The sequence below is a fragment of the Chanodichthys erythropterus genome, chromosome 21 (genome assembly GCF_024489055.1).
Source record: "Chanodichthys erythropterus isolate Z2021 chromosome 21, ASM2448905v1, whole genome shotgun sequence".
Taxonomy (NCBI): domain Eukaryota; kingdom Metazoa; phylum Chordata; class Actinopteri; order Cypriniformes; family Xenocyprididae; genus Chanodichthys; species Chanodichthys erythropterus.
The window spans coordinates 3,856,091-3,883,196 of NC_090241.1; the positions used below are offsets into that span (position 1 = coordinate 3,856,091).

The 27,106-nt window shown below is 34.3% G+C and overlaps 3 protein-coding genes across 4 annotated transcripts; 1 reads left to right on the forward strand and 2 right to left on the reverse strand.

The window, feature by feature from the left end:
* Positions 1-518: 518 nt before the first annotated feature.
* dytn (dystrotelin) lies at positions 519-15,457 on the reverse strand. Its single transcript, XM_067373654.1, has 14 exons — positions 15,436-15,457; positions 13,781-13,855; positions 13,463-13,661; positions 13,296-13,381; positions 13,082-13,182; positions 12,922-12,993; positions 10,901-11,064; positions 10,617-10,728; positions 9,746-9,858; positions 9,502-9,631; positions 8,012-8,085; positions 7,662-7,812; positions 1,792-2,275; positions 519-1,692 (listed from the first exon to the last, which is right to left on the reverse strand). The coding sequence occupies exons 1-14, from the start codon at positions 15,452-15,454 to the stop codon at positions 1,589-1,591; spliced, it is 1,884 nt and encodes a 627-aa protein (XP_067229755.1). The 5' UTR covers positions 15,455-15,457; the 3' UTR covers positions 519-1,588.
* On the forward strand, positions 14,358-19,637 carry LOC137011077 (caspase-8-like). Of its 2 annotated transcripts, none has more exons than XM_067373656.1 (5): positions 14,358-14,470; positions 16,793-17,118; positions 17,219-17,324; positions 18,318-18,816; positions 18,905-19,637. In XM_067373656.1, exons 2-5 carry the CDS (start codon positions 16,816-16,818, stop codon positions 19,038-19,040), a joined length of 1,044 nt encoding a protein of 347 aa, XP_067229757.1. In that variant the 5' UTR covers positions 14,358-14,470; positions 16,793-16,815; the 3' UTR covers positions 19,041-19,637. The 2 variants fall into 2 exon arrangements, with proteins under 2 accessions (XP_067229757.1, XP_067229756.1); XM_067373655.1 differs by lacking the exon at positions 14,358-14,470 and adding an exon at positions 15,931-16,138.
* A 1,263-nt stretch (positions 19,638-20,900) lies between these two features.
* casp8l1 (caspase 8, apoptosis-related cysteine peptidase, like 1) lies at positions 20,901-24,894 on the reverse strand. The gene is made up of 6 exons (XM_067373986.1): positions 24,776-24,894; positions 24,390-24,497; positions 23,752-23,869; positions 23,554-23,676; positions 22,742-23,246; positions 20,901-22,152 (listed from the first exon to the last, which is right to left on the reverse strand). The coding sequence occupies exons 2-6, from the start codon at positions 24,495-24,497 to the stop codon at positions 22,014-22,016; spliced, it is 993 nt and encodes a 330-aa protein (XP_067230087.1). The 5' UTR covers positions 24,776-24,894; the 3' UTR covers positions 20,901-22,013.
* Positions 24,895-27,106: the final 2,212 nt, after the last annotated feature.

The following is a 27,106-nucleotide window of genomic DNA, read 5'->3' on the forward strand; positions in this document are numbered from 1 at the left end:
CATTATAATAAGCTTCTGATTACTTAAAATGAATGTTTCTATGAAAATCTCAGCTTCTGAAAATTAAAATGTCATTGTCATCTGTGTGGGACAGCATAATTAAGGCACTTGTGATAATATTATTAATACAATGGGGCTATTGCAGTAAAGGGAGCTCTAATTTTGGCAAATGCCACTGAAATAAGAGCAGAGAGAGGGTGTTTTTCTATACCATCATTGATCTGCACCATCAGGTTTTTGAACTCATCTTCTAAACCCCGAGCCCTTTTACAACCATTTCATGTTCCCATGGAAACATTGCCAAAACAACAAATACTACTAATAAAGAACTTGACAAAAACTTCCCTCTTTGTGATCTTTATTTTTTTCTGTACAATCACAAAATTTTGATCATTAAGAATGAGAGTTGACACAAGATACATGTTATCAGTTCAGAATGCTTTAAAGGTCACTTTCGGAAAAGGTTTGAAAGCATAAGATCCCACCCTCCCTTTAGAGCGTCTCCAAAGCCACGCCTCCTTCAAAACACATGAACACATACAGCAGGGAGCAAACAAAAGCATCATGAGAGACGCCATTAAACTACCTCATGTCTCAAAGCACATGACATTGCAATAATAATGAATGTAAACAACTTAAAGAGATCTGATCTGTACCACCTGACTGCTGCAGATTAATTTCAAAGTTGATAGTGTTGACTTTAAAATGCATTCCAGTCACGAACTGCTCCGAGTATAACGTCACAGGTTTCCATCTATTCCAGTTTACAGTAGTTATGGTGTGAGCGCAGCATAAGCTTGTTTTGGTTTAGGAGGAACTGTAAAACGTGGCTGCTGTTTGTCTGCGGTGCTCCGTGAAGCAAATCACCTACCCTGCCTTTAATCTAGTACATTTATTGTGTCCTTTTTGTTAGAGTTTGCATTCACATTAAAATAAAAAACACTCAGTATGAATATGTATTGCAGAATATAAGAATATAACAAATATTCAATGCAAAATATTAAAATGAATAATGTTGTAAATATGTATTGTCCAACAAAATAAACATATTATGACATTATTATTTAAAAAAAAGATCCAAATTGTCAAGGTTTAAAAAACTATTTAAAAAACTATAAAAATCACACATGAATGATAATTTAATAACATGGACTATAATTAAGGGTCAGCCAGCCATTATCTCAAAATATACACAGACAATGCAAAGTGAACACTTCTGGACATTATGCCAATAATTTGACCACTGAATTGCAATTGACCAGTCAAAATCAAATATTCATGTAATAACAAGAATATAATAGTCTTATCCTTATCATCCAGGATGTCAATATTGTCAATGCCTCTCTAATATTAACCAATGTCTCATTTAGATTAACAATATAATAGTGAAGAAAATTTTGTAAAAGAAATTGCAACATCTTTATTTTTTGATTTCATTAAATTGTGAATTGAGGTAGTGTCAACCATCTATCCACTCTGAGCATTTGCTGTTATGATGAACCTTGTGATGGAATGAGAGTCACAAAAATGGCTTATATTGGTTGAAAATGTGAGGAAAAGTTTATTTGCAACCCATGACTGGCTGCCATCATGCCAAACCGGTGGTCCTCACAGAAGTGACCAAATGAGAAACAGTGTCTCTGACTCCCTCTGCTGCCGTCATTAGCATTTCTTTCTGTAGAGAGACGGTTCCTGATGGGGAGAAAACAAAAATCAGTATATTAGAATGATTTCTGAAGGATCATGTGACAACAAATCTACAAAGTTATAATTAATAATGACTGCGCAAACCTGTGGTTGTATATAGAGAAAGCTCATTTCTAAGTCGCTGTACAAGCTCACAAAGTTCCTCCTCCTCGTCCATCTCTGAGACGTCTGAGTCTGAATGCTCCTCCAGTGCTAAATCAGACATGGACTGATGAAATAAAGAAAGATCCTGTCTTTCATGCAGTAGATCCTCCTGTAGTCCCTCCTCCTCAACTTCTTCTTGCTGCCCTGAAGCTGTCTGGATGTCCTGTGTCAAAACACTATCTGTGTCATCTAGATTCGTAGAGATGTCTTCTGATACCTCATAAAGAGTCTCCTCCTCCACTTCTATCCCTCCTTCCTGAAATGCTTCCCTCCTTTTCTCCACCTCCTCTTCTCCACTGGAGCTGTCATGAGGTTCTGGTTGTGTCCAGTCGTTCTCACTAATGCTGTCATTATGTTCTGGTTGAAGGTCTGAATGGGAATGAAAGTCAAATCTGTGCTGATCTCTGTCCCTCAGACTCAACACCTGACAATGACAACAAAACAATTAAAGAACTTGTTTTACATTCCTTGTCAACACTGCATGTCTACTATTTTCGAAAAAAAAAATGCTGAATGTTCCCTTCAGAGAGTACTATACTTCCACCATGTCCATACATTTCAGGCGGCAAATATCGCCCCCTACTAAAATCCATTTGGATTGCACAGTTTTAACATAATCTAATAAACTTAATGTGACATTTGCCTCCTATTTAATTTAATTTAAATCATAAAATCCTATTTTTAAAATGCATTTATTTTAGAATGTTATATTGGAATTAGCATTAATCTGTTCATTGTGAAAACAACTAAATTTATTCAAGTAAAAGTATGAACATGGTTAAAATTTTGCAGGCTGTTATATAAGCAATATTTAATGTTAAAATACATGAGATTAAAACAAATTGGATTTATTGAGGATAAATATAAAAACCTGGTTATTGGTATAATTGCAACTTTTTATCTTTTATCAGAATTGTGTGATATAAACTCGCAATTGTGTGTTATAAAGTCAGAATTGTGTTATAAAGTCACAATTGCGAGTTATAAAGTCAGAATTGTGAGATATAAAGTCAGAATAGTGTGTTATAAAGCCAAAATTGTGATATAAAGTCACAATTGCGAGTTATAAAGTCAGAATTGTTAGTTATAAAGTCAGAATAGTGAGTTATAAAGCCAAAATTGTGTTATAAAGTCACAATTGCGAGTTATAAAGTCAGAATTGTGAGTTATAAAGTCAGAATTGTGAGTTATAAAGTCAGAATTGTGAGTTATAAAGTCAGAATTGCGAGTTATAAAGTCAGAATTGTGAGATATAAAGTCAGAATTGCGAGTTATAAAGTCAGAATTGCGAGTTATAAAGTCAGAATAGTGAGTTATAAAGTCAGAATTGCGAGTTATAAAGTCAGAATTGCGAGTTATAAAGTCAGAATTGCGAGTTATAAAGTCAGAATTGCGAGTTATAAAGTCAGAATTGCGATTTATAAAGTCAGAATTGTGAGTTATAAAGTCAGAATTGCGAGTTATAAAGTCAGAATTGCGATTTATAAAGTCAGAATTGTGAGTTATAAAGTCAGAATTGCGAGTTATAAAGTCAGAATTGCGATTTATAAAGTCAGAATTGTGAGATATAAAGTCAGAATTGTGAGATATAAAGTCAGAATTGTGAGTTATAAAGTCAGAATTGTGAGTTATAAAGTCAGAATTGTGAGTTATAAAGTCAGAATTGCGAGTTATAAAGTCAGAATTGCGAGTTATAAAGTCAGAATAGTGAGTTATAAAGTCAGAATAGTGAGTTATAAAGTCAGAATTGCGAGTTATAAAGTCAGAATTGCGAGTTATAAAGTCAGAATTGCGAGTTATAAAGTCAGAATAGTGAGTTATAAAGTCAGAATAGTGAGTTATAAAGTCAGAATAGTGAGTTATAAAGTCAGAATTGCGAGTTATAAAGTCAGAATAGTGAGTTATAAAGTCAGAATTGCGAGTTATAAAGTCAGAATAAAGTCAGAATTGCGAGTTATAAAGTCAGAATAGTGAGTTATAAAGTCAGAATAGTGAGTTATAAAGTCAGAATTGCGAGTTATAAAGTCAGAATTGCGAGTTATAAAGTCAGAATAGTGAGTTATAAAGTCAGAATAGTGAGTTATAAAGTCAGAATAGTGAGTTATAAAGTCAGAATTGCGAGTTATAAAGTCAGAATTGTGAGTTATAAAGTCAGAATAGTGAGTTATAAAGTCAGAATAGTGAGTTATAAAGTCAGAATAGTGAGTTATAAAGTCAGAATTGCGAGTTATAAAGTCAGAATAGTGAGTTATAAAGTCAGAATTGCGATTTATAAAGTCAGAATTGCGAGTTATAAAGTCAGAATTGCGAGTTATAAAGTCAGAATTGTGAGTTATAAAGTCAGAATTGCGAGTTATAAAGTCAGAATTGCGAGTTATAAAGTCAGAATTGCGAGTTATAAAGTCAGAATTGTTAGTTATAAAGTCAGAATAGTGAGTTATAAAGTCAGAATAGTGAGTTATAAAGTCAGAATTGCGAGTTATAAAGTCAGAATAGTGAGTTATAAAGTCAGAATAGTGAGTTATAAAGTCAGAATTGCGATTTATAAAGTCAGAATTGCGAGTTATAAAGTCAGAATTGCGAGTTATAAAGTCAGAATTGCGAGTTATAAAGTCAGAATAGTGAGTTATAAAGTCAGAATAGTGAGTTATAAAGTCAGAATTGCGAGTTATAAAGTCAGAATAGTGAGTTATAAAGTCAGAATTGCGAGTTATAAAGTCAGAATAGTGAGTTATAAAGTCAGAATAGTGAGTTATAAAGTCAGAATTGCGATTTATAAAGTCAGAATTGCGAGTTATAAAGTCAGAATTGCGAGTTATAAAGTCAGAATTGTTAGTTATAAAGTCAGAATAGTGAGTTATAAAGTCAGAATTGCGAGTTATAAAGTCAGAATTGCGAGTTATAAAGTCAGAATTGCGAGTTATAAAGTCAGAATTGCGAGTTATAAAGTCAGAATTGTTAGTTATAAAGTCAGAATAGTGAGTTATAAAGTCAGAATAGTGAGTTATAAAGTCAGAATTGTGAGTTATAAAGTCAGAATAGTGAGTTATAAAGTCAGAATAGTGAGTTATAAAGTCAGAATTGCGAGTTATAAAGTCAGAATTGTGAGTTATAAAGTCAGAATAGTGAGTTATAAAGTCAGAATTGCGAGTTATAAAGTCAGAATAGTGAGTTATAAAGTCAGAATTGCGAGTTATAAAGTCAGAATTGCGAGTTATAAAGTCAGAATAGTGAGTTATAAAGTCAGAATAGTGAGTTATAAAGTCAGAATTGCGATTTATAAAGTCAGAATTGCGAGTTATAAAGTCAGAATTGCGAGTTATAAAGTCAGAATTGTTAGTTATAAAGTCAGAATAGTGAGTTATAAAGTCAGAATAGTGAGTTATAAAGTCAGAATTGTTAGTTATAAAGTCAGAATAGTGAGTTATAAAGTCAGAATTGTGAGTTATAAAGTCAGAATAGTGAGTTATAAAGTCAGAATAGTGAGTTATAAAGTCAGAATAGTGAGTTATAAAGTCAGAATAGTGTTATAAAGTCAGAATAGTGAGTTATAAAGTCAGAATTGCGATTTATAAAGTCAGAATTGCGAGTTATAAAGTCAGAATTGCGAGTTATAAAGTCAGAATAGTGAGTTATAAAGTCAGAATTGCGAGTTATAAAGTCAGAATAGTGAGTTATAAAGTCAGAATTGCGAGTTATAAAGTCAGAATTGCGAGTTATAAAGTCAGAATAGTGAGTTATAAAGTCAGAATAGTGAGTTATAAAGTCAGAATTGCGAGTTATAAAGTCAGAATTGCGAGTTATAAAGTCAGAATTGTTAGTTATAAAGTCAGAATAGTGAGTTATAAAGTCAGAATAGTGAGTTACAAAGTCAGAATTGCGATTTATAAAGTCAGAATTGCGAGTTATAAAGTCAGAATTGCGAGTTATAAAGTCAGAATTGTTAGTTATAAAGTCAGAATAGTGAGTTATAAAGTCAGAATAGTGAGTTATAAAGTCAGAATTGTTAGTTATAAAGTCAGAATAGTGAGTTATAAAGTCAGAATAGTGAGTTATAAAGTCAGAATTGTGAGTTATAAAGTCAGAATTGTTAGTTATAAAGTCAGAATTGTGAGTTATAAAGTCAGAATTGTTAGTTATAAAGTCAGAATTGTTAGTTATAAAGTCAGAATTGTTAGTTATAAAGTCAGAATTGTGAGTTATAAAGTCAGAATTGTTAGTTATAAAGTCAGAATTGTTAGTTATAAAGTCAGAATTGTTAGTTATAAAGTCAGAATAGTGAGTTATAAAGTCAGAATTGTGAGTTATAAAGTCAGAATTGTTAGTTATAAAGTCAGAATTGTTAGTTATAAAGTCAGAATTGTTAGTTATAAAGTCAGAATAGTGAGTTATAAAGTCAGAATTGTTAGTTATAAAGTCAGAATTGTGAGTTATAAAGTCAGAATTGTTAGTTATAAAGTCAGAATTGTTAGTTATAAAGTCAGAATTGTGAGTTATAAAGTCAGAATTGTTAGTTATAAAGTCAGAATAGTGAGTTATAAAGTCAGAATTGTTAGTTATAAAGTCAGAATAGTGAGTTATAAAGTCAGAATTGTTAGTTATAAAGTCAGAATTGTTAGTTATAAAGTCAGAATTGTTAGTTATAAAGTCAGAATTGTTAGTTATAAAGTCAGAATAGTGAGTTATAAAGTCAGAATTGTGAGTTATAAAGTCAGAATTGTTAGTTATAAAGTCAGAATTGTTAGTTATAAAGTCAGAATTGTGAGTTATAAAGTCAGAATTGTTAGTTATAAAGTCAGAATAGTGAGTTATAAAGTCAGAATTGTTAGTTATAAAGTCAGAATAGTGAGTTATAAAGTCAGAATTGTTAGTTATAAAGTCAGAATAGTGAGTTATAAAGTCAGAATTGTTAGTTATAAAGTCAGAATTGTGAGTTATAAAGTCAGAATTGTTAGTTATAAAGTCAGAATTGTTAGTTATAAAGTCAGAATTGTGAGTTATAAAGTCAGAATTGTTAGTTATAAAGTCAGAATAGTGAGTTATAAAGTCAGAATTGTTAGTTATAAAGTCAGAATAGTGAGTTATAAAGTCAGAATTGTTAGTTATAAAGTCAGAATAGTGAGTTATAAAGTCAGAATAGTGAGTTATAAAGTCAGAATTGTTAGTTATAAAGTCAGAATTGTGAGTTATAAAGTCAGAATTGTTAGTTATAAAGTCAGAATTGTTAGTTATAAAGTCAGAATTGTGAGTTATAAAGTCAGAATTGTTAGTTATAAAGTCAGAATAGTGAGTTATAAAGTCAGAATTGTTAGTTATAAAGTCAGAATAGTGAGTTATAAAGTCAGAATTGTTAGTTATAAAGTCAGAATAGTGAGTTATAAAGTCAGAATTGTTAGTTATAAAGTCAGAATTGTGAGTTATAAAGTCAGAATTGTTAGTTATAAAGTCAGAATTGTTAGTTATAAAGTCAGAATTGTGAGTTATAAAGTCAGAATTGTTAGTTATAAAGTCAGAATAGTTAGTTATAAAGTCAGAATTGTTAGTTATAAAGTCAGAATTGCGAGTTATAAAGTCAGAATTGTGTTATAAATGTGAGATATAAACTTGCAATTCTGAGGAAAAAAAGTCAGAACTGCGAGAAAATATGTCAGAATTTTAAGAGAAATAGAATTGCGAGTTTATATCTTGCAATTGTGTTTATAACATGCAATTGTGAGTTTATGTTAAAACTGTGCAATTCAAATGGATGGAGATTTTACATGCAATTCAAAAAGATTTATGTTAAATGCCCTCCTTATGCCGCTTCTCACATGTCTGACTCTGTCCAGTTCGTCTTCCAGATGCTGGTTATTTTGGTTCAGCGCCTCCATCATGGTCTTCAGCTCAGTGCATTTGTCCTCCAGTGAATCATGCTCTGACTGCGCTGCAACTCTCCACACCTGAAACTCTTTCTCCAGGAGCCTGATCATAACATCCCATCACATACAAATACAATACCAACACAGACAAATATGTCAACACAAAAATTCTGTTATTAAAAAACATACACATATGCACAAAGTCTACGTTCAAATATTTGCATAATTTTCACTCACACACGCGACACACAAAACTGTCGGTCTTTTCTATCCTCAAAGATTTACGTTGAAAAAAGGCCCACCATTTATCTCTCTGCAGATCCCTCATGGCCTTCTGGGTAACAATGAGGTCTTTTTGGAGATCAGCTGTTTCTCTCTATAACATCATAAACAAAAACATCATAAACATTGTGATATATGAGTGAAACAGCTTCTCTAATGAGGAAAAAAATGTGATTTTGTTGTTTACTATTGATGTGATCTCATGTGAGTGACAGGTTTCCCCGCCCTCATGTCAGTGCACACGTCAGCAGAGAGGAAATGTTGTTGCAAAAGGGAGAGGAAGATATTTTAATTAAAGGGGCTATAAGTAAGATTTTTACTGTATTTATTGCTTTTTTATTGCCAATGTGTGAACAGTAACGAAACTTGAAAAATGAGACCTTCCCAGACTACCTAGGTTGTCTATAAAAGCCATGTAGACTGATTTTTATGTGAAAGACTGGCTGCAGTTCACTTAACAGCCACAGGTGTCTCTACTAACAAGGCCTTCTGAATTCTACATATATTTTATACATTTAAAATGATGTCAAATTATTAAAATGATGTAAAATTATTTTAAACAAACAATGCAATACAGTATTTAAAAAAATAAAAATAATAATTTGTCAATTTTTATTTTATGGTGCTTTAAGAAATATTCTTTTGTGTTCTAAGCAATGAATGAAAAGGACAAGGCACAGAAATGTGTTCATAATTATGGAAGTCCAAAGAGGTCATCCATATTTTTGTCTTGTTTTATAATGAACACAACTTATTTTTTTCATGTTCGATTTAAAAGTGGTTTCTTCCTGCAAAAACCATTTAAAAGCAATACATACAGTAGTGGCTAAAAGTTATGTCTGGGTTTTGTTTTGTTTTTTTTATGTTTTTATGGCCCTCTAAGTTGGAATAAATCTTCAAAATATTAGGAAAATATTTTACATATGAGGAAATAACAAAACACTAAACTTGATTAAGGTTTTTATCTGACAATCCTATTTTGCCAAAAATGCTGACTATTAATTTACTATGCAAAAAATGCAAAGAAAAACAGGAAAATGCATACATGTCTACAACATAATCAGTTATTAATATTTCGTTGGCTGTCTCTTGTTTTTGCATATGTTCATATTTTCTTTGTACTGGCCAAAGTTATGTCTGCACAATTTGGCATGTTTCATTGCATTATCACAAATTAAAAATGACACAACTAAAAAATAAAATGACACAACTATGCAATATGTAAAAAAAAAAAAAATGACACAACTAAGCAATATGCTTACAAAATCTTTTTAATAATATTTGAATAAAGGGTGATTTCAATTTCCCTAGGCCGGAAATCACTTTTGGCCACCACTGAATACAACTTTTGTTGAGATCACAAGAAAACAAAACTTTATAAAAGCTAAAATATTTTATTTATATTATATTATGTGCATTTTTGCAATGCTTTATTGGTATGGGAGGTCAGATTTTTACTTTTAGAAACCCCTCTGTTGCACTCTATTGTGAAACATTGCAGGTAAGTTACCTGAGGAGTCTCCGTCTCTTCTGTCTGCAGGGCTTTAGACTCTACTGTAACCGCAGCAGCAGTCAGATGTGTTTCAGGAGCATTATGCATGTCTGGATCTGCCCCAAACTGCAGCACTGGAGAGGGGGCACTGCAGACACACAAACACATGCAGTCATCTGTGCTGTTAAACATATATCATTTGCTGTTTAAAGGTTTGTGCACTATTTATTTCCAACACAAAAAACACACACGAAATCTGTACCTGGACGCTGCTCTCAGGGCTCTCTTCCTCTCTGCTTCTCTCCGAGTGTGTCGAGGTAGCAAAGCGTGTCGAGCGCTGGAGGCCAGTGACGCCATCGACTCCTTCCAGGATGGCTGAACAAACCATAACACACATTATATAAGGCATAATTAAAAGAGCATGTGTGTTACATATACTGCTGTTGTTGTTTTTTTAAATGTACCATTATTAAACTTCTGTCTGATATTGATATAATTGATAAATGCCTAAAATTTAAAGGGTTAGTTCACCCAAAAAATGAAAATTCTGTCATTAGTTACTCACCCTCATGTTGTTCGAAAACCTGTAACATTTTCATTTATCTTCTGAACACAAATTAAGATATTTTTGATGAAAATATCCATAGACAGCAATTTAATTACCACTTTTAAGGCCCAGAAAGGTACTAAAGACGTCGTTAAAACAGTCAACGTGACTACAGTGGTTCAACCTTAATTTTATGAAGCGACAAACACTTCATAACATTAAGTAGTCACATGGACTATTTTAAAAATGTCTTTACTACTTTTCTGGACATTGAATGTGGTCATTAAATTGCTGTCTGTGGGGGATAAAAAAACTCTTGGATTTCATCAAAAATATCTTAATTTGTGTTGATGAATGAAGGTCTTACGGGTGTGGAACGACATGAGGGTGAGTAACTAATGACAGAATATTCATTTTTGGGTGAACTAACCCTTTAAAATGCTAAAATAATTGGTCTAAATAAATTAAAAATAAAATAAAAAAATAAAATCAATTATTTTAATTACACTAAATTAAGGCATTAAACTGACATCACTAGTTAATGCATGTACAGTATATGTAAAACATTATATGTTTGGTAGTACACCTGAGTGCAATATTCCAGTACAGGATGGGAGGGCTTGTGTTTCCTGCTGCGTCTCTCAGTCAGAAAGCAGCTTTGGCACAGGTGTACGTTCAGGCATTTCAGACAGCGATACCTATGGGAAGGTCATTTTTTAGTATTACTATTTAGGTTTCATTTATTTTTGTTTCAATTTTTGATTTAGTAAACGATAATAACCCTCAAACAGAAACAGCAACCAGAGCTATGGGCCAGTAAAGCAGTTTCAAACCCCCCAGGATGTATAGCAATAATATTAAAAAACGCACCTGAGGCCAGTGATAGGAAAGGCTTTACAGACATGGCAGCGGACTCTGTGTTGTACAGCCTCACTCACTGAAATCCTGTAGAGAGTGGACAGCCATAACAGCAGACGGGGTTCTGACTGGAGCCAGCCAATAAAATGCTCTTCAGTCATATGTGCACCAATTACCTGAGAGAGAGAGAGAAAATCCCTAATTTACAGGATTTCAGGCTGTTTACATACATGTGTGAGCAACATATATTGTCGCTAGTATAGCTTAGTGATTAAAAAATCTGGGCTGTCAAGGAAAAATGTGTAAAAATTCTGCTCATCCAGGGATATTAGAGCTTTTTGATGCCATAGCTTAGCAAATAGTATGATGGCCCTCTTGTGAGGGACCACCTTTCTAAAATATAAAGGCATTATTTACAGTGTTGGGGAAAGTTACTTTTAAAGGTAAGGCATTACAATATTGCATTACTTAGTCACTTTTTATGAAAAGAAATGCGTTACATTACTTTTGCATTACTTTTTCTCACCTGGGCTGGGCTTGCTTGTTTGTTTTTTAATTTGGCAAATTTTAAAGAATTAGTCCGCTTTCAAATAAAATGTTCCTGATAATTTATTCACCCCCATGTCATCCAAGATGTTCATGTCTTTCTTTCTTCAGTCGAAAAGAAATTAAGGTTTTTAATGAAAACATTCCAGGATTTTTCTCCATATAGTGGACTTCAGTGGTCAAAATGACAGTTTCAGAGCAGCTTCAAAGGGCTTTAAATGATACCAGATGAGGAATAAGAGTCTAATCTAGCAACTTTTTTTAAATGTATAAAAAATACATATACATATAAACACAAATGATCGCCTTTGTAAGTGCTTCCGCCAAAACCGCATTTCCGTATTCTTCAAAAAGTTTACGCTGTATGTCCTACGCCTTCCGTATTCTACTTACGGAAAAAATGGAACTGCCGCCGCGTTCGTTCCGTAAGTAGAATAGGGAAGGCGTAGGACATACAGCGTAAACTTTTTGAAGAATACGGAAATGCGGTTTTGCCGGAAGCACTTACAAAGGCGATCATTTGTTTATATAAAAGCATTAAAAAATTTTTTCAAGTGACCAATCGTTTCGCTAGATAAGACTCTTATTCCTCGTCTGGTATCATTTAAAGCTCTTTGAAGCTGCACTGAAACTGTAATTTTCACCTTCAACCATTTGGAGGCCATTGAAGTCCACTATAAGGAGAATAATCCTGGAATGTTTTCATCAAAAACCTTAATTTCTTTTCGACTGAAGAAAGAGGGACATGGACATCTTGGATGACATGGGGGTGAGTAAAAATTTTATTTGAAAGTGGACTAATCCTTTAAGGACCTTTCACACAAAAAGTGGCATGAATAAGCCTAAAGAGGAAGGAAATGCATATATATGACTATACTGTAGAGGGCGCAGCTCAAACAAACCTTTCAGCGGTGCTAAAATTCAAGAAGAATAGGATACAGAAGAAGGAATTTCAACACTCTTCTTTCTAATTTCAGCAAATACACTGATTAATAAAGTGAGATTAAATACATAAAGTAAAGTAAAAATACATATATTTGTGTCATTTAATATAGTTTATTACAGGTTTGCGTAAAATTCTGAGATTGCATTTCACTGTTTTTATTCATTTTGAAGAATACTGAATGTGAGATGAGTAAATGCATGTTTACATTTAGTCTAGAACTACAATAACCATCATGTTCACACAGCGCACACAACACCTCTACACTTTATTTCTCTCAACATGGGGACAGGAGAGCTGTCAGTCAATAAATGTGAAAAAGTAACTTGCGCTACTTATTTGAAAAAGTAAGTTCAAAGTTATTTGAAAAGTAGATATTTTGTTGTAAACTAAAAAAGTAATGCGTTACTTTACTAGTTACTTGAAAATGTAATCTGATTATGTAACTCAAGTTACTTGTAATGAGTTACCACAACACTGATTATATATTTGCATGCTTATATTCTGTGACATACATATAGTGTGTTGGGAGAATGTACAATACCCCATTAAAGCAGGAGGACACTGCAGTTTCCGCATGACCAAACACATGGTTTTCCTGAACCACTGCTGGAACCTTAACCAGACGATTTTAATTTAGAAATTTGCTAGTATTTGTTAGAAATTGCTCTTATTAATTGGATCAAACTCATTGTTTTTCTCACCTGGCTGAGGTCTTCCAGCAGGACTCTGAGAGCACTTCGACTGATGGAGCCGCCGTCGCTCTCCTGATTCCCACTGTAGCTCTCAGCTAGTCGGAACAGAGCTGCAGAGACACAAGCACAGACTCTGAACACTGAACCATGATCCTAACAGCTTTAATACTGAAAGCTATAGAATCAGAATAAGAGATACAAATCAAGTGAATGTGGAACAGACCCCTCTGTTTAGCTGAGAGAGTGTCTCCACAGAGGGCGATCAGCGCGGCCTCCACTGACCTGAGCAGGATAACACCGGTTTTCTCTCTATAAGAAAGCAAGCTCAAATTACACATGCATAAGTACAAAAAAAGACAATATAATGTTGAATCAGTAGTCACCCCTCACCTCTGAAACAATTTAAAGAGAAGTCTGGAGGTTTGATCTGTGGCTTCAGGTACTGCCTGACCAGGAAGTTCATGTGAAATGCTCTGGAATAGTTCTTCTAGAAGCTGCTGTACATCTTCTTGAGCAAGACTAATCATTGGGTCCCCAGAACATGAAGTATTTAAAACTGGGTGCAAATCCTGCAGTGACACCAGGTGCACTGGAGTTTGAAAAAGAGAATGAGATAAATTGATACATATTAAGTGTTTGAGATTATGTAATGTTATATAAAAGCATCCTGCTGCACTCAGAAGAAAAAAGTTAAAAAGAAAAACTCACGCTGACATAGTTTTTGTAATGAGCGAAGCTTTAGAGCAGCTCGATACACTGCGGGACGAACCTCATTCAGCGCTTCTATGGGAGCAATACATGAAATAACACATGAACAGACCACAACAGAGAGTGCTAACTGTAATTTACTGCAACACACAACTGGTTTCAAGAATTTGATGCAATTTTGATCAATAAATGTACTTTGAAAATATGGCCTGAATTTGTATCACTATACACAAAAGAGGATACCCACACAGGGATTACATTGTAAACACACAAATAATGTATATACTATAATGTATATTCCATATATATACAGTCAAACCAAAAATTATTCAGACATTTTTCATATTTTTGATATGTTTTTACTAGTGGGTGCAGGACACTATAGTTAATTTATGTAAGTCACAGTCACACTAGAGAAACTGCATTGAGCAATACAGTTATAGAAAACAGGAAGTACCCGTACATGTAACAATAGGAGCATGCTATGATTATAAGCCATGTATACCTGATGTCACGATAAAACGAAATATGTAAATTGACCCATGGATCTAGAAGTGAGTTAGAAAGAATAATCATCTTGGACTGAGACGGAGACCTTCACCTTCACTCTTTCTTGGAGTACCTATAGCAAAGGATCCATTCTACAGAGACCATTCAGAGCTTTGACAGAGAGCCTATCCTTCTGAATTGGTGAGAAAGCCTTTTAGCATTAATTTAGTGGGTCCATGGTGTTCAATCTTTAGCTGTTACAGAGCATACTAGCTTTGTATTCCTCACCCTGCAAGGTGAGGGGAGCCTGTGTGTTCATAGGATTGTTGACTATTGCTTGATCTATTAATTTGAATTAGCTACTCAAATATTTTAGCATTAAGATTAATAAACTATAATCCAAGGAATATTATGTGCATGGTTCTCTGACACAATCCTCAGCCTCATCTCAGAAAGAACAGTGGAAGTAATAAAAGCTTGTAGGCCCTGAAACCCAAATAGGGGGCAACTGTCTCTTTTTAGAAAAGGAATTAGTTTAAAAAGATAACTGATCATTATCTAGAACTAAAATAAGAATAATACCTATGTAAAATAATGAGACATCTCCTGGATGATCTAACAGGTTAAGGTGGTTCCCAGGAGGGGTTTATTAAAATCATAATTTAAGTTGTTTCAGAGGTTAAAGTATAAACCGCATCTGCTATAAGCTTACCTCTACTTAAATAGGAACCCAGTCCATAATTATTAAAAAGAATTCGAGACTTACAACCTTAATCACATCTTACCATAAGGGTGAGATTCGATGGGTCCAAATTGTGAACCTTTGAGAGGTGGCTCTAAAAGGGACTCAAAAGACGGCTTGACAAAAAATTATTCAGACACTTTGACCTGACCAAGTGTTATCTGACATAATTAAGATTATTTTTTTCTGAAAGTTTAACTCTGAGATCTTGTCATATTTTATTACCATTTTTTTAAACTATAGTGAATAAACTGTAATGAATGAAATGTTCAATGTGTCTAAATACATTTTGGTTTGACTATATATAATTAATAAATACATTATTATTTACAGATCCTCTCTTTATTATTCTTAATACACCTACTTACACAAACATTTTCTGCCATTTTCATCCCAAATTAATGTAAAAAGGGACCAGACTTACCAATGCTATCCACATCCATAACAGTTTGCTGTACAATAAAAGACAAAAATTAAAATGTCATTGACTAACCATGTAAAACAAAAATGACTTTTCTTAGAATAGTGATTAATTTTGTTTTAAACTACATTGTTTTCTTTTTCTTCATTTTTTTTTTTTTTAAATCAATAGATTAACCTACCATGGAAAATAACCTAGGCTAACTAGTCAGCATATCAAATTTAACCAAGTGTATTTACTGAAAAGTGAAAAAAATGACCTTGAAAAAAATGAAGCTGGACCTCCTGAGGCAGACTATCAACATTTTCCTAAAGGTTAGTAGGCCTAAATGTTTTTATTGACAATTCACATAGGTCGACCCAACATAAGGTTAGGCATAGGCAACACAGAATATCTGGCAACCCCACACTCAGTTCTGCAAACAGGGTTGCCGGGTTTTCACAACAAACCCCGCCCAAATGTTACTCAAAACAATCCCAACCGCGTTTCAGGGGGTCTCCCGGTAAAATCGCTTTTCGGGGGTAAAATCCGCGTTTTGGCAGGGTTTCCCTGGTAAAATTTGAATTACAGGGTCTAAATATCACGTTATTTGGGTCGCTTCAACCCGCGGGAATTAAAAACAACCCGCGCCAAAACTGTTGAAGTGGCGGGAAAACCGCGGACGTGGCAACACTGTCTGCGAGGAAAACCATCATCTGACAACAAGGTCAGTGTTTTACTTTAAATGTAAACGTAACATAACATATATCTTTAAACGTCTCTGCTAATATTATTGCAAATTAGATATGTCGACGTTTGTACGTTTTGTATAAATGTGATTTAAGTGGTGCAGATTACTGACGTGTTGCAATAAAGGGAAAATGAAAGCAAATCAAATATGAACCGCGTTTATTTGATTTGATTCCTCAGAGAATCGTAAACCGAACGATGTAATTTTAGTTATTTACAAGTTATAGGCTAGTTATTGTCAAATAAGTATTATGTTTATTTATAGCATATCTATATCGAACTGCGGATGAATCGATTTAAAACAGGCGAATAGTTAACTTATATCGCTCACCTGAACGCTGCAACATGAAATGGTTTCCTTGTGTGAACATCAAGTCCTTTGTAAATTTAAAACTTGCGTGCACAAGCTGCCACTTACTTGGTTTGTGTTACTTGTTGTTAATAATATATGAACTGAGCTTTTATTTCACTTTGTTCATGTCAGCACTAATGGCTATTATTAGGTTATTGACTCTTTGTAACTTTGTATTATTGTATTGCATGTTTCTTCTTTGCTTTGAAGTGAATAATTTACTGTACTGAAGATGCTCTGAAATGAACTAATATCCATGTTTTTTCTTCTTTTCTCCAGTCCATAAGTGTTGATTTTGTACAATGGACAAAAAATTCATTCAAAGAATTCAACAAAATAAAGTCTTCCTCATAGACACTTTAACTGTAGAGGCCGAGATCATCTTGCAGTATGTGCACCAGGCTAAACTTATTACTCAGCGTGACTACAACAACCTCTCAGATATTCGTGAAAGAGAGAAAAGAGTCATCAACCTACTTGACAAATTCATGGGAAAGGGGAACGAAACGTGTCGCCAATTCATAGAACTTTTAAGACAGGAATATATATTGGAAATTTTTCCAACGTTAAAGGATCATGCCATTTTTGATTCTCCAGTGCATGAGGTGATGTTCATATTTGACGTTCATATATTCAAGTTACTGTAAATGCTGCAGTCAAGTATGTTCTGTATCACTGATGTGTGTATTTGTGCTTTTATTTCAGGTCTCTCAATACAAAATAGCACAAATTCCACGTGGTGTCTGCGTAATCATCAATAATGTAAATTTTACGACCATGAGTGAAAGAAGGGGATCAGATGAGGACCAAAGTTTGTTTTTTAAACATTTTTTGTATTTTATTTAGTTGGCATTAGATATTTTGGTAACACTTTATTTTACAGTGTCCTTGTTATAGTAGTTACTATAGTACTAACTATACATTATGCATAATTACATGCGACTAACCCTAAACCAAAGCCTATAGTAAGTAGTACCTGTTGTTAATTAATATTACTCAGTACTATATTACACTGTAACAAGGACACCTTAAAATAAAGTGTAATATTTTAAGTTATACCAGGGTCTGTCTAAATACTCGATTCTGATTGGCTAAAAGGTGTTTAATGCACTAGTTCCAGGTAGTTTAATCACCGTTTTATATTAATGAGAAGTTGCATGTTATAATGTTAGAATTGCGTGATAAAGTCGCAACTGCGAGTTATAGTCAGAATTTTGTGATATAAAGCTGCAATTGCATGTTATAAAGTCAAAATTGCTTGTTATAATGACAAAATTGTGTGATATAAACTTGCAATTATGTGATAAAGTCAGAATTGTGAGTTATACAGTCAGAATTGCATGATATAAGGTTACAATTGCGTGTTATAAAGTCAGAATTGCGTCATATAAAGTCTAAATTGGCAGTTATAAAGTCAGAATTGCATAATATAAAATTGAAGTTATGTTATAAAGTCAAAATTGTGTGATATAAAGTTGCAATTGCATGCTATAAAGTAAAAATTGTGTGATATAAACTTGCACTTGTTATAGAGTCAGAATTGCATGATATAACATTTCAATTGCATGTTATAAAGTCAAAATTGTGATATAAACTCGCATTTTTACATATTATGAGTTTATATCACAATTCTTTATAACATGCAATTCTGGCTATAACTGGCAACTGCAACATTATATCATGCAATAATGAGAAAAAAAAGTCAGAATTGTGAGATAAAAAGTCGCAATTACCTTTTTACTTTTTATTCAGAGGCAGAAACAAGCTTCCATAAGTTGCTCATATTCTCTCTTTTCAACTCCAGAGTATCTTACCAAAGTTTTCCGCTGGCTGGGGTTTGAGGTGGTGGAGCACAGGAATAAAACTGCAGCTGAAATGAAGAATCTCCTCAAGGAGCTGGGGAAGACAGTAGATGGAGACTGCTTTGTATGCTGTGTCCTCTCCCATGGCGTAAAAGAAGGAGTCTATGGAAGCGATGATGGTGTTGTTTCTGTTGATGAAATACGGGAGCCTTTCAATGGCATTACCTGCAAAAACCTTGTCGACAAGCCTAAACTGTTTTTTATACAGGCATGTCGTGGTAAAAAATATCAAGATCGTGTGAAAATCCAAGCGGATGCTCCAGAAGATGGAGAGTCAGAGATGGAGGTGGATGGTGATGATTTTGATATCACAATCCCAGCTGACTCGGATTTCCTCATTGCCAGGTCAACCACTGATGGTCACGTTTCTTTTAGAAATCAAAAAGAGGGCTCCTGGTTTATTCAGCTACTTTGCCAAAACCTAGAGAAACACTGTCCACAGTACGTTTTAACTAATAAATCATGCACAAAATCAGAACTATATGTACTATCAAAAAATACATTTATTTATTTATTTTTATGTTCCCAGAGGTACAGACATCCTGACAATCCTGCTTTATGTGAATGATGAGGTTAGCAAAAAGGGGATACAGAGCAAACAAATGCCTGTCCATGAAGTCGCCATGAGGAAGAAACTGATCCTGCAGCCGCCAGTGAACCACTGAAAGCTCCTGTATATGTGAAGCCATGGCTTGATATGTCTTTTTTTTTTTTTATAGGATCATTTAAAGGGAAATCTCAAACAAGTTTAAACAGCACATTTACTTTGAGGATGTTTTTAAAGGACAATTTTTTTAAAAATCAGGACCAAAAGTGTTTACTTCAAGAGAACCATGAGCCATTTCAGATCAGTTTGTTTTTCCAAGTTTTATAAGTAACTTTCAATAAGCTGCGGTTAATTCTTTAATTTTTGCAGATATGGTTTACACATTTCTTTATATAAAATGTTTATACTTTTCTATGTACTTTCTATATTCAATACAAATACACTCTTTCAATTATTTCATAATAAACTAATCTTTGAATATGGTGTATTACTACATGTAAAAATTATATACTGAGTCACCTGCAATGCACATTAAGTCACAGAAACATGCCATCAGGTAGCATGAAAGGAGCAATATAACAAAATATTAATGATATGCTGCTGATACTATATGATATGAATGATACTGTTTTCACCTGTTGCTATCCCTGAGGAAGGCATGTGCCGAAACGTGTTGGAGAGTTTTTAGATTTTTTGTATGCAACCATCTGATAATAAAGGCTTTTTAAATTGAGAGTGCCATGGTAATCCTAAAGTTTTTTTGATAGCAAAATATTGTCTTATTTTTTATATTATTTAGTTCATATTAATGTAAAACCCTTTTGCTGCTATTGAGGCTGGATATAGATAAGGTCCACTTTTTTTGAAAATAGGCTCATTTTCCAACTCCTCTAGAGTTATGTTAAAGATACGTCTTTGTGTCTGTAACAGTGTTTACCGAGCCTGACTGATGATCCGAAAATAAGTTGACTATAAAAAGAACAGTTGAACATCAATAGGATTCGTGCAAATTCATCAACACTGAATTTGCACAAAAGATGAACATGACGGCACATGCTAGTGGATGAGTTGAATCAACTCCACAGCAACTACATCAATTTATCCACTAACCATTCAGAAACGTCCAGTTTCATTCTAAAAGTTGTAACTTCTTCCTGAGTCTCTCCATCAGTGTCGACTCCGGTTTGAACAATGTAAGGCTGAACACCGTTACTGACAATCCTCATTTTGGCTGCGTGAGATTCTCCAGCTTTGTTGTTGTTGAGCAACTGAAGCGCCATATGATAAAGCTCCGCCCTCTTCTGGAAAGGGGGCTGGGAGCAGCAGCTCATTTGCATTTAAAGAGACACACAAAAATGACGTTTGCTCACATCCAAATGGGGCAAATTTGACAAGCTATAATAAATGATCTGTGGGGTATTTTGAGCTGAAACTTCACAAACACATTCTGGAGACACCAGAGACTTATATTACATCTTGTGAAAGAGATCTACTACAGTACATCTACTAAAATGTGATGTTAACACTGCAGATCACTGATTGCTCAGAGAGAATCGTCGCTAACAGTATAATTTGTTCACACAACCTTTTTAAATGACTTCCTTTAAGCGATAGTCGCAAGCAACTTGTAAAAAGTTGGTCAGTATCCGAGGTAGACGTTCCTTTAGTTGGTAGCCGAGTAGCGGATCTACGGCAGTAGAGGTGGTGTCATGAGAAATTGAGTATTTTAATTTTAATTTTACACAATGATATGTGATATAGTATATAATATTACTATATTGCATTTTTAATCAATTACAAGTCATGCTTAGTACACACAAACATTAATTTGAAGCATGTAAATAAGGAACTATATTGGAAGCAAAAAACATAGCCTACCTAAAATAAGTTAAGCTAGCATCAGAATGTATCAAAATTCATTAAGGTCTTTAATCAGCAAGTTAATGGAAAACTGGTGTTTATTGGAGAGCACATTTGCATATGAGTTCATATTACACAAACCGTAACAAAGTTTTTTTTTTTTTTTTTTGCATGTAAAAGTCATAAAAATTGTTTAAATACAAAAACCGGTTGTATTACTTCATGTACAATGAAATATACTTGACATTATCCAATTAAAATAAACAATCATCAACAACAACACATAAACATGCCATGGGATAGGACCAAAAGAAACAGTCTGTCAGGCTTCACAAAGCATGTTTCCAGAATTATAAAGACACTGTAATTGCTACAAACTACAGTTTGTGTCCAGTGTTAATAATTGGCTATATTAAGAGTATTCAATCACATTAAGTGATAAAATATGTCAGCAAAAAAAATATTTTGGAAGGAAAGCATTTGTCATGTCTTTCTTGAAGTAATTGTTTTAAAGTACAATATGTTTAACGAAGCTCCTAATTCACACTATTCACGACACTCATTCCTTTGGCTTAGTAATTAATGCTCATCAAAAATACATTTACAAAAATAATTTTCTCTTACTTTACTGATCTCTCCAATTAATTTAACCTCATCTCAGAGCCGTCCTATGCCTCTGATGATTGTCAGCTAGTTATTAAAATGAAGCAGTGCTATCATAAATGAGGTCAATCATTAACTAATGGTCATAACATCAAACCATTATTAATCGTCTTCCAGGAAAACAACATAATAAGGACCTGGAGTGCTTCTTTTTTTAACCCATCAGATCAAACAGCACTATAAAATTTAGCTGATAAAAACTTGCAATGAATAAAAAAACAGTGCAAAAACACAATCCTTAAGAATTAAAATACATTGTCCAGCTCAACGCACTTATAATTGATTCTCGAAGGCAACATTCAGGGAATATATATGAAAAATGAAAAACAGATGAAACCCTGTATTACAAAAGGCACTTTTTTCCCCACAAGATAGATAGATAGATATCAATTCATAAATTCCCTGAGAATCAAACTGATGACCTTGGTGTTGTCAGTGTCATGCACTACAGCACTACATAAATGTTGACATAAATGCAGAAGTAACAAAGATACAAACTGCACATCTTTGTGCTTTGAGTCTGACCATGTCTTTTAGAATAGATGCCTGATTGTCATGCTGCAGCCAATCAGGAGACATGCTTCATGGGAAGGACCAGTGTTTTGGTTAGAGTGTAACGAACCTCAGGCATCTGCTTGAAACGCTGAAAAGTTTGCGAGCTCACTGCTCTATTCACCTTTGTCAAAATTGAGTTTATGTCCTTATTCCTGTCAGAAAAAGAGATACAAATTAGTTACATGAGTAGGTCGTCCTTCGATGATGTATGGGACTCTTTAAAACATTAGTGTTTACAAATGCAATGTGGCCATATGCGTTCCCAAACTTAGATGGTGATTTGACTGATCAGACCACAGTGTGTTTTCAAGATGCATTGCACTACTTTTGATAAACTCAAACTGGATGTTAACACCAAGTGCAAATAGGCCTTTTATTCACGCACTTTAAAAAACGCTGGGTAGTTTTTTCTACCCAAACATTGAGCCTGTTGGGTCAATTTTTGGGTTATTTTTTCCATGGTTGGGTTTTGTGTAACCCAGCTGTTGGGTTAGAGGCTGGTCAATCTCACCGATAGTTGAAACAATACACTCCTCCCCACCCGCCCTCTGACGCAACAACCCCAGCAGTGGCTTAGTTTACTGCAGCAGCCCAGCTGTTGGGTTACACAGAGCCTTTTGCATCCTCGTCAGGATATCAGATCTCAACGTCTCTGGTGCTTTGATTAGTGAAATGCTGCAATTACAACAGGAATATATGTGAAAATAGAAGAAACCTAATCGAAGCATGCACTTGACTCACCTTGGACAGCCATCTTCCAGCTGCTTGCAGAGCTCCTGGATAAAGATAGACCCATTTTTTACATGGCGGTAAGATTTGCAGTGCTCCACTGATGCTATTCCAATGAGGAAATCAGCACTTTTAGGGATACTCTGTAATGCTGCAGTATGAGAATCCTCCTCAATTGTTCCTTCTTCTGTGGTGCTCTCATGTCCATCGGCCATCCACAAACCTTGCTGGGCCTTATTACCCTGACAGGCCTGAATGAAGAAAAGCTTGGGCTTGCATGCTAGTGTGAGACATTCAGCAAAAGGCTGTGTGAGTTCACAGATCGGAACTTGATTTCCATCTATTCCCAGAACAGACCCTTTCTCTCCATGGGAGAGGACACAGCAGACAAAAGCATCCATTTGAGAGTGATCCCTCTCTGCAAACTCCTTTATCACATTTCGAATATCCTTTTCTTCCAAATCATCCCGCACCTCAACTTTGAAGAACATGTTCTCAAACACTCTGGTAAGATCATCTAGGAGACAAAGGTAAAGTACAGTTAAGTCTTCACCATAAAGCCATATTTTACATTCAGTAGTAGACTATGTTAAAGTCGGCATGAAACAGAAGTTGCGATAGTCTTTTCTTTCATATTGTGACATATAGCTGAGTGAAACAGCTTCTCGAACAAGAAAAAAATGTAGTACGGTACATGATTTTGTCTCTTGGGAATTGATTGGATGGTTATGGTTTGCTATTGCTGTGATCTCATGCCAGTAAATGTATCATCAGTAAAGTTGAAAAGTTTATGAGGGCACATGAATTTAAGAAAAAAAAAATACCTTTATCTTTCTCTGTCCCTTTCCGGTTTCCAAGTGACGTACTCCCAAAGTTATAGTTGTTGATGATCAAACAATACCCAAGAGGTCTGTGTGACATGGAATAAAATTCCTCCTGTTTTGTCACTGTAAAAATATAGATGAGTTAATATAGATGGCTAATATTCTGGTTTGCTAATATAAAACAGATTGTAAATGTACCTGCATGCTTCTTTTTAGGGTAATGGTCAGAAATATTGCTGGTGGATTGAAGGGGCTCCCGCTTTCTTTTAGGTAAATTAGTCTTTTGAACACATTTGTGTTGGTTTTCTTTGGCTCCCTACATGACATAAAAATAGAAAAATACTATTAATTATATAATGTAATAATTGTTCAAAAACATAATTTTCTCAAACAGCATGTACCTAATCTAAATAACAGGGCATTAGGTTTTAGTATGGAAGCTCGTTTCCCCCATGAAATAAAAAATAAAAAAGGTAATTGCAACTTTTTATCTCAGAATTGCAAGATATAAACTCACAATTCTGAGAAAAAAAGTCAGAATTGCATGATATAAAGTCAGAATTACTAGTTATAGTCAGAATTGCTACTTTATATCGTGCAATTCTGACTTTATAACTCACAATTGTGAGTTTATATCTTGCAATTCTGAGAATTGTGAGATAAAGTCAGAATTGTGACTATCTTGCAATTCTTACTTTATAACACAATTCTGACTTTATAACTCACAACTGCGACTTTAAATTTTGCAATTGTGAGAAAAAAAGTCAGAATTGTGAGATTAAAAAGTTACATAAAAGCTGTTTTTTAGATAAAAAAAAAAAAAGTGTAATACTTACTTGTGAATTCCTCCTAACAGCTTTCTTTCTCTTTAATTCATCTGATGTTTTGCCCTTCTTGGTAGCCTGACTTGTTTTATGGTTGCTGACAGTTTCAGTTTCATCCATCTGAGAGTATTTAAAAGGACTGTAATGACTACAGAATCGTTTGTACACCCATACAACAACAAAAACAACAACAATTATATAATACACGGTTTTAAAAACAAAAACATGCAACAGAACGCAAAAAAAAAAAAAAAAAAAAAAATCAAGGTTGGTGCATGTGGTGTGGCGTGCAAAGCCCGCGAACATACCGTACGAAAAAGCAGGAAGTTTCTTTCTGTTCGCGGGCTTTTGAAATGTGCATGAAGATACACGCACTCACATAAACACTAAGCACTCACCTCAGTCAACTCGAGAAAATAGCAAAATTTCCTGAATAAACAGTGCAGACCAGTCTAGAAGGGAATATTTTGATAGTCTGTGGGCACAGGTGTGCAGTGCACGGATTGACCGAGAGGACTGCACAGAGAGAGAGAGAGAGAGAGAGAGAGAGAGAGCGCAGACAGCAGAGCCCGGGAATCTCCGCCCTCGAAAGAAAATTAAATGGCCGTCCGTCATAAATAATATAATTACAACGAAGTTTAGGGCAGAGGTTTTTAAACTTTTTGAAGCCACAGACGCCTAAATATGATGTTCCCTTTGCGAGTGACCCTTTTCTTAACTAAATAGCTAAATGTAGCTAACCTGAAGAGAATACTGATCCTTCATTAATGAACACAGGAACAGGAACATACACAGGAACAAATTAATGCATTAACACAGTAACTAGGTCTACTATTAACTAACAAGAAACTCTGATTAATGAATTAGTGAATAATAGTGCTCAGTTGAAGGTAACTACTGTTTTTTCATTCCTCCCAGAGAACTAAGAACTACACAGGTTCATAATTAATATGAATGATGCATAATGTATAATTGATTATAAAGTGAAGGTCGGTAACCCACTAGTAATGACTGAAGTATTACTAAATCCTTCAGAAGGAATTACTAATTATTTGGATCATATTCTAAAGTGAGAAACATGATAACTCTCTAGTAACTACTGAAGTCATTGTAAACTTTTGAGGTTTTTGTATGTTTTTCTACAGTAATTCCTTCTGATGAATTTGGTAACACTTGAGTAATTACTAGTGGGTTACTATGATCTTCACTTTAGAATACTGATCCAAATAAGTAGGCTAGTAGTTACTTTTGGGATATATAGTAACTCTTGAGTTATTAGGCTACTATCTAACACTTTACCCTCAAAAGTTTACAATGACTCCAGTAGTTTAGAGTTATCATGTTTCTCACTTAAGAATGGACTACTTGCACAGCTACTTCCGCATTCTACTTATTACGGCTCGAGCGTTTCCGGTCAGCGTTCAGCGCACTTATATACAGAGAGCTTCTTGTGAAAACGCAGATTATTACTACATTTTAGGGCTGCAAAATGTTTTTTAAACAATTAATCATATTCTCTGCATTAACATTAATTATCTTCAACCTGCTGAAATGTTTATTAATATATTTACCTTCCAAATGCGCATTCTGAATAATAAATAAATATATTTCCCCACTAACCTTCCGCCGTCAAGTGCTCGTCTTCTCATTAGCAGTGTTTTTCTCTTAGTCATCATATTTCATACCTGTTAAATTTACATTTAAATGAATTTGACTGATAAACACAGGAAGTGCATTGTTTTACTATGGTAAGTGTAGTAACGATGGGTGACAACGCATTATCACGATGGCAAGACAAACAAAAAAAAGTTAAAACTGCTCTTTTATTCCAGTGTTTGAAATAGTTGAATGAATGTGATAACTGCTTTAACGGTGTTATTAATTAATCTTAAAGAATAACGCAATGACAGCGCAACTACCTTGACTATTAGGATTTTTGGCATAAATGTGTGAATTACATAAATAGAAAAAATGGCACAGAATAGAGACTAAAATATTATGTTCATTCTGATCTTATTTATCACGTCTCACACTGCAGCGTCGCAATCACTATTAGAGCGCTGACACCCTGTGGTGAAAGAATCACAGCTTATGTTGGATTAAAACTTAAAGTTCTGTTGAGTTTGGAAAGGTCTGTACACGGTAATCATCAGAATCTCTTCTCTTGTCTCTGAATATGTCTGGAATTTAAAATCATCCCGAGGACACTCGTTTTAAGAGGGGTTTAGTTATCTATGTGATAACGGCGCATTGAAAATATATATAACCGGAAGCAACTGAGCCGTAATATTACAAACCGGATGTGCGTCACGAGGCTCAGTGCAAGTAGTCCATACTGATCCAAATAATTAGTAATTCCTTCTGAAGGATTTGGTAATACTTCAGTCATTACTAGTGGGTTACAATGACCTTCACTTTAGAATGAATTATACATTATGCATCATTCATGTTAATTATGAATCTGTATAGTCGTTCTTAGTAGTTCTCTGGGGGGGTATAAAAAAAACAACAGTATAGTAGTAAGGATACTACAGCATGTGTCAAAATGATGGACGACCTGACCTTTGACCTCTGACCTTTATGACATATGATATCAGCCCTTGGGATATATCCCCTCACCCCAACGGTTGACCTTTAACATTGGTTATGAATATGCCCATTGATTCCCTGCATTTTTGAAATACCTATGGTGTTGACCTGTGGGTCATTTGTATTGTGGAACAAATTGA